Raw genomic sequence first — 13,844 nt, 5'->3', positions numbered from 1 at the left:
TCACCATTTAGTATTACACCATTTTTACGTCATCCATATATCTAATATATATTATATCTATGTAGCTGTCTTCCTGCCTTCTACTATGTCACATCCATGCTCTTTTTAAACCTCTGTAAATAATAATAAATAATACAACCAAACACTTTTGTAAATATCACCCTTATTACATTTATAACATTTGGCAGACACCTTTATCCAGTGACGCACATTTCACCTGGGCTTCAAACTCATGACCTTCCGATCAGTGGTCGACTACCTTAATAGTCGACTACATGCATAATCATTTATCTGTGAAAAGAGACCAGACACAATAAGCACAGTTAATTTAGTTATTTTCATTGATGACAACTGAGCTCAAGGTAATATTAATGAAACCAGTTTGAGACTAGTTTTGCTTTGTGTCCTGGTGCATTGGAGATATTATAGTGGCCATGAAGGGATACACATGATCACAAACAATGCTAGAACAGTCTTTGGTGTGACGATTGGTATTAACAGGCAAGAAAACATCCCTCACACCAATACATCACATTCACCAAGCTAGACTGTTGACTCGATGCAGGTTGGGTCCGTGGATTCATGCTGTTAGCATTTTTCCAGTCTTTATAACAGTCCAGTTTGGGTGCAGCCTCAGCTTTCTGTTCTTGGCTAACGTTAAACAATAAATAATGTGGTACGTTCTGAGATGCATACCTGCTCACCATAAATGTACACAGCAGTTATCTGAATTACTGTATGCCCGGTCAGCTCAAACCAGTCTGACCATTGTCCATCCTAAACAACACTGTTGTATGTAAAAAAATCACAGGTCAGCAATTATAAAAGTACTCCAAAACCAACAATCACACCATTATCAAAATAACCCAGATCTTTTTACCCAGTTCTGATAACTGATGTGAACATTACACAAAGTTGAGGCCCAAATCTGCCTGATATGCATAGTGCTTTTGCTACATGGCTGATTAGATAGCTGAATTAATGACTTCGGTGAGTGTATATTAAGCACACCAAGGCTACACTTCCCTTGTATAGCAAATGAGAGGCAATAGCCAATGCATAGGTCTTTATTATGTAGGTTTGTGAACATGTCTTAACTGTCGAACAATCCGTATACGTGATAAAATGTTGATGACATACATGGAGATGTAAACACAATACTAAGTGAGATGAACACTGAACTCTCAGGTGTGAGGGACTTCGGGAGTGAGTGACACAAAAATGACGAATGCATAAAAAAAAAAAATCAGCAACAACATTAAAGAAAAGAACTAAATGGGATTGAATGTGATTTTCAAAAAAAATAATAAATAGCACTATAGCACTTGCCCCAAGAAAGCTCTCGCATACCCCATGTTTAGTCAAACAGCCAGGAATTGTTTGAGAACATTTTGCACTATAGCTACAATGTTAAAGGCAACAATTTAGCAGTTTAACCCATGTTGCTCTAATTAATGTTATCCGCTGTGATATGTGGTTTCTGAGAGCTCACAGAGTTGTAGGTCTGTGCTGAAGCCAGCGTCACGATCTTTCTTAGCGAACACAAGCATCAGGTTTATGCAGATGTGGCTCACAGGTGTGCGGCTTATTCTAAATTACAACTGATTCAGGTACAATAGACATTTTACTGAACTGTATTATTAAACTATATGTGTACATATTACATTACTGAGACGAACACCACCAGGAAAGTCTGTGACGCAGGAACTCTAAATTTCAGAGTACTAAACTAGAACCTATAATCTTCTCTCTTATCAGTTACATTAACATTGTAACAAAGCAACTCAACATATCTTGGCTGACTGAGTGACTCTGGGGTATAGAGGCCAAATTACTTCTTTAAAATCTCTGGTAATAAGGCACCAAAAAATGTTTGTTGCTCATAGACTGAAAAAAATAAAAATAAAAATGATATTTTCCTCCGACATACAGTAAAAGTCCAACAGGTAAGAAGACAATCAACTTGGCAAATGTTGCAACTTTTTAGTAAGACCAAGTTAAGTGTTCCTACTTTGGTCACATTTGCATTGTCATGTGTTAATAATATATTAAGCAAAAGCAACCATTTAATCCAAAAAACCCAAAATTTACAAAGATATAGATATGTACACACCATATTAACACATTATAACCCTGTCTAAACACCCCACACTGATGCAGGGCTGGATCAGGAACACTCCTGTTTCCGTATGGCATCCAAGTGCATCATCTTTCTTAATGTCAGCTTGACCAAACAGCCCAGAATCTGAGCGCCGGCAAATCAGGATGTGCGTTTTGGCACCATGCCACATGTTTTAGACCATTAGCTACTTTGAAATCTCTTATTTTATATAAGAATAATCTTGCTTTCCTGTCAATGCAAACAGAAACACAACAAACAGTCACCAAAAAATGTGCTGAATTGTGTTAAAGGTAAACGCACTGTAAAAACAGAATTGATGTGGATCTTCGGGCATCTTTGAGTGCGTTACCTACACAAGACTCCTTTAGAAGTAGAGCTACATAAGCCTGGCAATAAACAGTATAAACACTTCAGGAGAACAGAAAAAAAATCTCTCTCTCTTTCATTTTTTACTCTGACCACAATAATGCGGTCTCCGAGTGTTTTTCCTTATATACGCTCTCAAATGTCTTAAATTTCCTCTTGACGTTTGTGTATCCGTAAGAGTTTCTATTGGCACGACGAGCCGCAGCTTTTCCAAATCCCAGATGATTTCCGACCTCCTAATTGGAGATGGCAGCTTGTCGAATGAAGGGTCACGAGGATGAGGTTAGCGGTCGAGAAGGTAAATGACAATCTCGTAGGTGACCATCATGATGGCTGTGTTGGGGATCTGGCGCACTAGGTGGGTGGTGAGGCCACGATATAGTGCTCTGAACCCCTCTTCCCTACACACCGTACTCACTGTCTGTAGGAACGAGCGATACTTGGTGCCTTCCTCCCTCAACCGGGTTCGCACAACCTCTGCATGAAAATAAATAAAATAATAAATAAAAACAAAGCTTAGTGTTTAAAAAATAAAGATCTTTATCTTAATCATTTAAACTTCATTAGAGTCTTATCAGGCTAAATGGACACAATGAATATCCGCCGCTCGTGAATTCTTACACTTTAGATAATTAACTTAAATAATGAAAGTAATATAACACTAAGACAGTGTCTGTATTCAAATCCTTTTTTTCAATACTCTTTACATCTGCCATTACAAAGTGAACACATTACTATATCAATATTAATATTAGGATCTATCTGGACTGTCTGATCAAATCTCTGTGTGTGTGTGTGTGTGTGTACGTGCGTATATAGACAAATCTTCTCACCGTGAGGGTAAGCTACACAGGTGGCACAGGTTTTGGAGGTGGCGGCAGCCATCATCATGCACACGAAGTCGGAGGCATCTCGAGCAGTCTCGTTCTCTTCGTTCATGCGGGTAGCTGCTCTGTTCTCCAGAATGCGCCGTTTTATGCTCTCGTAGATCACAAAGTGGATGACCGTCTCTGAGATCCCGGCGTACGACGCAGACATGCCACGGTAAAACCCACGCAGCCCATCTGTCTGATACACACGCTGCACACACTGCAGAGCGCTCATCTGCCGCTCGCCACGGCTCCTGAGAGAAGAAAGACACTTGTACGATTTTAACACTTACTTGTAATAGCACATCATCATACTCCATGCTATAAATATATATATATGTATGCTTTGATTTCACTCCATAACATTTACCTGGAGTCTAATTGCAGTCGGGTCTTGATTAGCCAGATCGGGTTGGTTGCAGTAATCGCTGTGAATCCTGAATTAAAGATCAGAGAACAAGCAATTTTTTTTTCGTTTTACTGAAGTAAAGGAAGAGTAATTGTGATTAAACATGATTAAAATGCAACAGGGTGACTTCGGTTTCTAGATATTCAGACACAGAATATATGGTAAACAAAACCCAAAAAAGATGTAGACAATATTATTAAATAGCATTTAAATTGCAGAGTATTAATTTATATGATTTAAGAATGTTTTGAGGCATACATGTAATTTTGCAGTTGGTAATCTGAGCTCGTCACTTTTCTCTGCTATGAAAAGCAATCATTTATTTCATGGCTATAATTAAAGTGTTCCCAACAGTCAAAGCACCAAATAAAAAAAAAGAGACAGACAGACAGACCAAAAATTATATTTTTATACCATCATGAAATATCAATGTTTCACTTTTCCAATCTCAAGGAAACAATACATAAAATATATCTAAATCTAACTAAATGTAACAAATATTTTGTAAACCAATTTAAGCTTTAGATTAAATTAAACACTAAACCATTATATGCAAACTATGTGCATTAAAACTGTGCAGTAGCTATGAATAAATTAATTCTTAGCTAAATTAAGCTAATTAAGTTTTAGATGCACGTTATTAATTCATTATTTACAATTTACAAAAAAAAACTTCCTTATTGACTCTTAACTCTAAACCTTCCTGAAAACTCAAACACAGGAGAATTAGAGAAGGAAGTAAAGTTGCACTCATCTCTCTCTCTCTCTCTTAAAATTTCCCTGCCAAAAATGCTGTTTGTTAATCTTACATATAAGGTATGTGTTTCTCTTCCCCTTATAACCTACTTTAAAATAAAGCTTCCTCTTACTCTAAATACAGCGCATCAGCCAAGACTTTTCTGGTGTGTTTTGCACTGGAGTGCCAAAGCTAAGATGACTAAGATTACCTCTTACAAGGATAGTCTTACAACTGAAAGTTTTTCAACATAAATCTTTCCTTTAGGCCTTATTAGTGGGGCAAACAATGTCCTTTAATGAGGGGAGTTTAATAATTACTGCAGTCCTGCCACGGCGCTATACAGGAAGCTTGAGTGACTGATGAGGTCCGAGCTGCGTGTGTAAATGTGTGACTGGTGAAAGGTGTTAAGTGAGAGATTTACCGGCCATGCTAGCAGACACCACGTGGACCTGTGTTGAGTCGGGCTCCAGCATGCTGTTCATTCGCTCCTTAGTAGAGGAGTAGGCGGCAAAATAGATCGCCCTGGATTTGAAAAAGTATATAAGGAGGTGGTCACATTTTAGTGCATGCAAAAAATAAAATTAAAGCAGAAATTCAAAGCCTGTCTTATCGGAGTACCCAGAGCTGCTGAGATTAATAATAATAATGATGAGTGACGGTGTACACGTACAATGGCAGTCAACACCATACACAGCACTTAGTCCAAACATCGCTCCGCTAAACAAACACATTAGTCTCATTACAGACTCTTCTGCCACGTGTGCATTAATAGCCACCATCTTAACACCTCTCTGCTTCTTCCTCTAGGACAGGAGTCAGCTGGAAAGAAAATGAATGTGTGTCCATGATGAACAAACACCGATCTATCTTTTAAATGGACACTGATGAGAAAAGGCTTCTTCATTAAAGCACACACAAACATGATTTTTTCTCCTCTATTGCACGTGTCTGGTTCAGTCTGGTGCTTGGATTGTCAGAAATGCAACGCTGTAGAGGCGCATCATGTCAGCTTCCAAAAGAAAAAAAAACATTAGATAAATAAATATATAAATGTTTAAAAAATATTATAATAAAATAAATTCATCAAAAACATTAAATAAAAACAAAAAAATAATAATATACAAAAGCTAAACAATAAAATAAGCAAATAAGCACTTAGTCTTTAAACAAGCATCATCTGTCCTGGAGATGTCATGCATTGTAAATCACATGACTGTTTTTTCCAGTCACTGATCAGGAAATGATAGGAAATGTGCAGATAATGATCAGGAAATGATCAGATTGTTATACCAGGAAACGGCACAATCTGGCTTCCTTGATTTATGTAACCCTTGGAATGAAAGTTGCAATTATCACCATATGATATATTTTCTATTTTATTTCTTTATTTACTGTAATATGTAAAGTCACAATTTCAATGAAGTTCATTTACAAACACTGTATTAAAAGAATACACTGAGACTTAGGTGTCCTACAATTTAAATCAAATGCTGTCTGAACGTAACTTACATTAACGTTAGCTAATAAGCTGCTATAAAATATATTGATAGCTGTTGAAATGGCAGGCCGTGTTGAATGTTGCGGTGCTAAATGGATCTGACACTTTTAACATGAATAATGTCAGCTGACCTAACTGGATTTTCGAGATGTGATGTGTGACATTTACAGACAGTAGGAAAGATTATGAAAGGAATTGCTGTGCAAAAGAGAATCTATGTACCTGAGTGTAGTGGCATTCATACCTATAAATGAACTAACTTGTTACGGTGGAAAGTTTTGAGACATAAAGCTCTAGGACTCTATTAAACAGACAAATTATCCTACTGTACATATTAATATCATGATGTTCATTAAACAGCCTGCTGTAAATCTGTACCTTAATGCTGTGTGTAATTTATTTATCTACAAGATAAAGGATCGACAAAATGTTTGAGAAACCCTGCCCTGAAGCTTACAGAATCTCCATAATGTCTTCTGCCACAGAGTCGTCAAAGTTACATAAGTGTAAACCTGGAGCTCCTGAAGAGGTAGAAATCTTCCCCCTGAACCTACCTTGATCAGGTCCTAATACCATTAATAATAAGCCGAGGGCTTTGGTGAAAGACGGCGTCTGAGATAAGCTAAATTTACCTTTTCCACCTCATCTCAACCTTTAACACTCGACCCACATGCACATCTTCTAATAGCTTCATCTCTGATGACCTTTGGCCTAGTAGTGTTTGTCGTGACTATTTCTGAACATGGATGCTTTAACGTGTGTCTGTGTGTTTTATAAATACAGCCTGTTTCTAAACACGGCACAGTGATATTCAGCCATAAACACACTGGTGGCTGTGTATGATGTTCAGTGCATTCTCAACATGCAAGAGTCAGAGTTAATAACAACGCGTGTGAATGCCACAAGCAGCTAATTTAGGATCTTACCATAATTTCAATAATCTCACAAGAACCGATATGCAAATCACATCAAAACAGCAGTCTCCGTATTCATGCCACGTATCATTCTGCAATGAAATGCTTTACGCCTTTAACACTTATACTTTCCTAAGCAGAGAATCTGTTCCTTTCATTTAACACGTTATTAAAATGCACCTGATCACTTCCTCTGATTTAGGTGTATACTAGAAGCTTTTTTGATTACAGATAATCAACTGGGTTAGTAATTGTAAATTAGGCTGTGAATAAAAGTAGAGCATGTATGGATTATTTTGTGCATGTAGTTTAAATGCACAGAGTGAAACTGATAATATAAACCAACATAACTCTCCTTGTGTGAACATGGTGTCAGCTCATAGTTAGTCATACTAATGTGAATATAAAAGATCGTAATCAGACTCAAATGTTGAGCTCAGTCTCCTCATAGTTGAGATGTTGGACATCGGGCTGTCCCGATTGTTTGGAAGCTGAAGACTTTAAGATGATTTCATTATTTGACAGACACTTGTATTCAAAAAGAACATTGGAAGTTTCTACTGACCAAGTGCGAGTGTTGTAGCATGAACAGAGGAGACACAGCTAAACTAAAGTGTAGTGTAAAGTGTAGTGTGATATAAAACGTGTTGTTGCGTCAAACTGTGACTGAATTATTTATACAAGCCAAGGAGTCTGTGAAAGAGTGCTTGTGCTGACAGTGGAAAAAGCAGTGGAAAAATTACCTCGACGGAGCAACTCCTACTAGATTAGGGCCAAGACCTCTGAACAAAGAACGAGGACCTTCCTTCTCCAAAATCATCCTGAAGGAGAGAGAGAGAGAGAGAGGTCACTGTAAGAAACATGTCTGAAACAGGCAACTTCATTATGTTTGTGCTTTTAATTAAAATAAAAAAAGGTCTCCTTCTGGGTGGAACCTAGAAGTTTCTACACTGAGAAAATAAATAAATAAATAAATAGAGATGTTCAATCGGGAAAAGTTCCCTGAAATGATCCCCAGAAAGCGCTTGATTTTCCTCTAAAAGAGTAGATTCACAACTACAGAGTGTCAGTGGAACCACAACAGAGTAACAAGGTGGAAGAGATTGTGTAAGATACACAGATTAATTTCACACATGCACTCGTGTCAAAAAACTCCAGCTGCCAGAACAAAATGTCCTTGTCCTGAACAAGTGCCTAACACCAAATGGCTTCCAGGATTTAATGTCACCATTTACACGTATCAAGGATATAAAAAAGAAAAAAAGACTAGTAATGCTAATGCTAGGTGCACACACACGCAGCATATTACCTTAAAGAAAAATGGGCAAGCTAATGTTTCATTAATTTCATTACAAATAATTAATGTTAATTTTAAGTATTGAATAAAATTAATGTTTGTTTCATTCGTTTGCATTTCATCACGTTTTAATCAATGCACAGTGTTTACATTTGCTAAATTAAAGGTGCATCATATTACATCACTGTATCATATTGAAGTTGTATAATTACAACACAAGTTTATTTGTTCTCCATGTTTTCTCTATTTTAATTACAAGGATAAACACTAAATAACGCAGTTAATTCAAATGTAGTTGTATAGCGCTTTTAACAATCGACATTGTCTCAATGCAGCTTCACAGAACAACCATCAATCAAAAGGTTAATATAATGCAGAAATTCAAGATTAATATCAGATATATTTAAATGTATTTGTATTTATCCCTAATGAACAAGCCTGAGGTGACTCAGGGGTCTGTGGCAAGGAAAAAATCCCTAGGATGGAAGAGGAAGAAACCTTGAGAGGAACCAGACTCAAAGGGGAACCTCATCCTCATTTGGGTGTGAAAATATACAGTTTGTCCTCAAAGACCATCCAGTTGGCATCACCTATTAATATGTCTGAAAACTTCATGAAGCACAGTTCAACTGGAGCTGGCAAATCAGTAAGCTTCTTAAATGAGCTTTATATTGTGCTGGTTTTAATATTAAGCACTCAAAAGGATTTAAAAAAAAAAACACCATTGTTTTATTACCAGCAATAAGCAAAGAAGCTCACACCCTTTATTAGGGCTGGGACGATTCACTAATCTAACGATTCAATACTATCCCGATACTTTTGTGCCGATTCAATACATATTGCGATTCTGTAGCTATTGCGATTCATTGTTAAAATTGTGATTTTTGTTTGCTTAATAAAGATTAGACAATGGCAAATACTTGATCATACCCTTAAAGAGACTGTATATGAGTTATATTAACAAAAACAATGCATCACATCTTTCTGAATTTTTATTTCAGGAGCATACACATACATAATGCAAAAATAACCTTGAACCATAAAACTTACCAACTTACCAAAAACTTGAATATAATATTTAAATGTGCAACAAAACAACTAAAAACAATACTCTCTGAAAGAAAATAAAAGTGCTGTTAAACTGTTCCAATAAATAACAAATAAAAAAGCTCCAGAACAATTTATTTAAAATTGAACTAGATTTATTTAAAGATTTAATTATTTATGGGCTGTCAGGGTTACATGGGACTCTGTAGCTCACGATGTCCAGGCATCACAGCTAAGTGTGACTCGTTGAGCTTTACTTAAACGTTTTTTTTTTACTTCTGACGCAACCTCGTAATAGATTTTAAGCACGACTGTGTTGGCGAAAAGCTTCCTCGATGGAATAATGTACCTCGTCGAATGTCTTTGCAGATAAAAAGAGCAATCGACTCTGTGATGCATTTTGCCTTCTCCGAAGTGCATGGTAATTTACTCAATGTCACATCCAGAGTTTGTTGAGATGTTGCAGGTTGTTTGGCGTTCAGCCCGAAATTCAGCTTGTGATTGTGTCGAGCAAGGTGGACACTCAAGTTGGTCGTATTGCCACAATATGCTATCACTGTATGGCAGAGTTTGCATACCGTTTTAGTCATGTCCAGCGCAGCTCTTGCTGTGTAAAATCCAAAGTGTTTCCTGTGTTAAGTGTGTAAAATCCAAAGTGTTTCCACACTTGTGATTTAAAATGTGAAGGTGCAGAAACAATTCTCAAAGAGTTTTGCTCCCCTGCCTCTGCCATGGTTTTGCTTTTCCAGCTTAAAACTGATACGACGACGTCTAATACAGACAACAACAAAATACGTTTCGCCCTCTGTTAGAATAAAAGTGATAACGTCTTCCCACCACCTCTCTGGAAAAGTGAAATAATTAAATATATATCGATTCTGAGCTAAACAAATCGATCTCAAAATCGTTTTAAAAAGAATCGTGATAGTTTGGTGAATCGATTTTTTCTCCCACCCCTACCCTTTATGGATATCTCAAGTAAATCACAGGGCTGTTTTGGGCTTTGAGCTTTTCTGTGAAATGCCCTCAGTGTTCAGGGAGCCATGAAAAAAAAAAGACAAAAAAAAAAAGGAAAGACAATACAAGCTCATGAACAGTGTTGCGTTGACTGCGTTGCCAGTTCTAACTTACATTATAAAAATAATTACATTCAAATGACTTGCATCATAATGCTGAAACATGATATCCTACCCTCGGTATTGTTTATTGTTCTCTAAAGTTGATGGCATTGCAATTAACCGTCAGAGTTGGGAATTAAAAAACAAAGGCAAGATGTGATGTGCCAAACAGTTTGAAACTCCGGGGATCATGTGCTAAACTGCGGAAAACTAAGGGCTGGAGAATGCGAGCACCACGATTGGCTGGAACAGGGGGAGTGTATGAGTGGGACCAAGAACAGAACTGACTTTCATAGCAAAACAAAGAGCGACAGAGTGAGGAGGTAGGATTAAATAAGGAATGTAAATAATAAAGAACGTTTCATGACCGACCGTATGAGCAGGCCGTATAACGTCATACGATATAGCTTTGCCGACTCAAAATTTCATGCGAGATCCCTGAATTCATGTCCAGTCCAGAGTCGTGGTTTGGTAGTGAGATCGCAGCCAAACAGAACTGAGAGTCAAAGCCATCACAGCAAGAATGAGCGTGAACCTGGCAGGCTTTACATACACACTTTTCTTCTAATGCCTGGGGCAGACTGCTGCTAAGTGTAAAACCTTAACGCAAGTCTGAAAAACTTGAATGTAAAAGTAGCTGCTCTCAAATGCTTGCAAAATTACACTACACTACAGTGGTGGTGGAAGAATTTATCATCATTTTGTGTGTTTTGGGGAGACTGGTGGCGCCAGAGGTGGAGTGATCCTGGGAGGAGCGCCCAGAGGTGGAGTGATCCTGGGAGGAGCGCCCAGAGGTGGAGTGATCCTGGGAGGAGCGCCCAGAGGTGGAGTGATCCTGGGAGGAGCGCCCAGAGGTGGAGTGATCCTGGGAGGAGCGCCCAGAGGTGGAGTGATCCTGGGAGGAGCGCCCAGAGGTGGAGTGATCCTGGGAGGAGCGCCCAGAGGTGGAGTGATCCTGGGAGGAGCGCCCAGAGGTGGAGTGATCCTGGGAGGAGCGCCCAGAGGTGGAGTGATCCTGGGAGGAGCGCCCAGAGATGGAGTGATCCTGGGAGGAGCGCCCAGAGGTGGAGTGATCCTGGGAGGAGCGCCCAGATGTGGAGTGACCCTGGGAGGAGCGCCCAGAGGTGGTGTGATCCTGGGAGGAGCGCCCAGAGGTGGAGTGACTCTGGGAGGAGCGCCCAGATGTGGAGTGACTTGAGGTAGCGTGTCTATATGTAGATGTTGGGTAGAACACCTTGGTGTGGTGTAGTTTTGGGAAAAACGTTTGGAGTCTACCCCACTGTTTGGAGTCTAACCTCCTGGTGAGCTTAGATTTTAGGTCCAGCGGTCTGGTGTGGTGAGGCTTTTAGTAAAATATTTTTGGTGAGATGTTACGTCATGAATTATATATATGTATAAAAAAAAACTAAAAAAAAAAACGTACATTGGTATACTGTTATAAGAAACATAATCTACATCAGCGTGATGTGGTGCAGATTATCTGTTACCACTCTGAAGATGATTATTTTCCAATAACAGCAAGCCACACTTGTTTCCTCACCATCCTCTCATTTTTTTAGTCCATCATGACGCTAATAAGACAAACAAAAAAAACAACAACCTGGAAAGTTCTTACAAAAATGCTTATTCGATAACTACAGCTGTTACAGAATTTCTAATGAAACGAGTTGAGTTCAATTTTTTGTCCAAATTTCGAAATCGACTACTAAGCAGACAGGATGTGTACCAAATAAATCAACAGCAAAGTGTTTTTTAAACAGCACTAGAACATGTTCTGGTTAGTAAGTGTACACACAGAGGGCAGTGATAAAGTACGTACTTCAGGCAGTGTAAGGGGCTGGGTGTAGCCACTCTGGTCATGGTGGCTCCATGCATTGTGCTGAGCTCGAGCCTAGAGACATAAAGTGTTATTGAAGAAGACTGCAACCTTGTCTTTACCACCTCCAATGGACATGTCAGAATGGCTCCCACTGTACCACCACACCTACACAGAGAAAGAGAGACAGAGACAAAAAACAACTTAACATGGCTGTTTAGGTGGTCAGCCAATTTCATAACAGAAAAATTAGGTTCTCTTTCGTCCAACATTTTGACTAATACATTAAACTGAATATTACATTTGTCACAACTTGTTCTGACTGTTGGCTTTCACTTCCTCAAGAACACGCTGTGCTGTTATAATACTGTGTGTGTGTCATTAAGTAAAAAAATAATTGTGAGCAATAAGATATCACGAGGAGGTTCATGCTTAAAGCTTTCCTTCAAAAGCTCATCATACACTTCCTTCAGACTATAACAGCATATTGTTTATTACCTGCCTAAAGTATGCAGTTGGATCTTCTAGTAATAAGATCTTCTAGTAGAAGTACACAGGGTTTTGTTTTACCCAGAATTCCCCATGATTATTATTATTATTATTATTATTATTATTATTATTATTATTATTATTTTATTCACTTTACAAAAGTGAAATTGCTCGCCCGAGCTCTCGCCCGCACACGCTCTCGCACACTCATGGTTTGAGTATTCATTAAGTTAGAACAGAACAGCAGTACTCAGTACTTTCAGTAGGTTTAAAGAGGTTTTAAAGTCTGAGCTCTTGCTGTAATAGTCAAACCAGTCTAGATGTATGTGATTTGAGATACAGCACTGGTTTGTTTGCACAGTTGGGAACACTGTCACAGTGAAATTTCTAAGGATGTGCTAAATGAATACAGGGTACATGCAGGTATCTTGTGTGTGCGTGTGTGTGTCTGTGGGTGTGTGTCTGTATGTGTGTGCACATAGGGATCTGCTTGTATAAATTCAGCCTTTTACTGATTTCATTTCTCATCATCTGTAGGCATTAAACCAACTGCATGGCCTTACAGGCTGAGACAGTTAGCTAGTGAAACATGCCTTAAAGTAATCATATACCCTCCGTGGGAGTGAAATCACGTGCCAGCATCAAACAAGATTCAAAATTTTTGTTATTGTCCCTATACTGATTACAGTTCAACTCACCTGTTAAAAAAAATAATAATTACAGTCCATGCAACAGTAATAAATGAATGAGTTATTGAAAATGAGCTATAAATAAGTGTGTAAAAATTTATGAAAATATAGATATAAATTACAAAATTACAAAAGTTATTGCACGATAGTCAAACAAAGGGATTCACTGTTTAGTAACAAATATAAAACATTATTCAAACACAGCTTTTTGAATATGAATTAACCAGAAAACAGCTTAAAAAAAACAAAAACAAAAAAAACTATTTACCAATAGTGACAGAAAAAAAAATCTAAATTGTGCTGTAAAGAACAGACTCTAGGGGCTTTTTACACCTGGTCACTTCATGCGTTTTCTGTGATCCGATAGCTATCCGATGGAAAAAAGACCAGGTCTAAATGCCCTCCGAAACGTTTTTGAGACGGATATAAATCTGATCGTTCAAACCACTTCATCCTGTTCCTCATTGTGCA

At 38.1% G+C, this 13,844-nt stretch overlaps 1 protein-coding gene across 1 annotated transcript in view; it reads right to left on the bottom strand.

Annotated features, from left to right (window-relative positions):
* Positions 1-1,051: 1,051 nt before the first annotated feature.
* Positions 1,052-13,844, bottom strand: part of LOC113643758 (solute carrier family 25 member 36-A-like) — a 15,798-nt gene continuing 3,005 nt past the window's right edge. Inside the window, exons 2-7 of the mRNA XM_027148186.2 lie at positions 12,199-12,363; positions 7,661-7,738; positions 4,927-5,027; positions 3,728-3,794; positions 3,322-3,611; positions 1,052-2,965 (exon numbers count right to left, since the gene is read on the bottom strand). Of these exons, the coding sequence (XP_027003987.1) occupies positions 2,772-2,965; positions 3,322-3,611; positions 3,728-3,794; positions 4,927-5,027; positions 7,661-7,738; positions 12,199-12,363 (895 nt within the window). The 3' untranslated portion in view covers positions 1,052-2,771. The remainder of the gene's footprint in view (positions 2,966-3,321; positions 3,612-3,727; positions 3,795-4,926; positions 5,028-7,660; positions 7,739-12,198; positions 12,364-13,844) is intronic.

The sequence above is a fragment of the Tachysurus fulvidraco genome, chromosome 11 (assembly GCF_022655615.1).
Source record: "Tachysurus fulvidraco isolate hzauxx_2018 chromosome 11, HZAU_PFXX_2.0, whole genome shotgun sequence".
NCBI lineage: Eukaryota > Metazoa > Chordata > Actinopteri > Siluriformes > Bagridae > Tachysurus > Tachysurus fulvidraco.
Note: the sequence above shows the minus strand (reverse complement) of the source record. Positions and strands in the feature narration are given on the sequence as shown.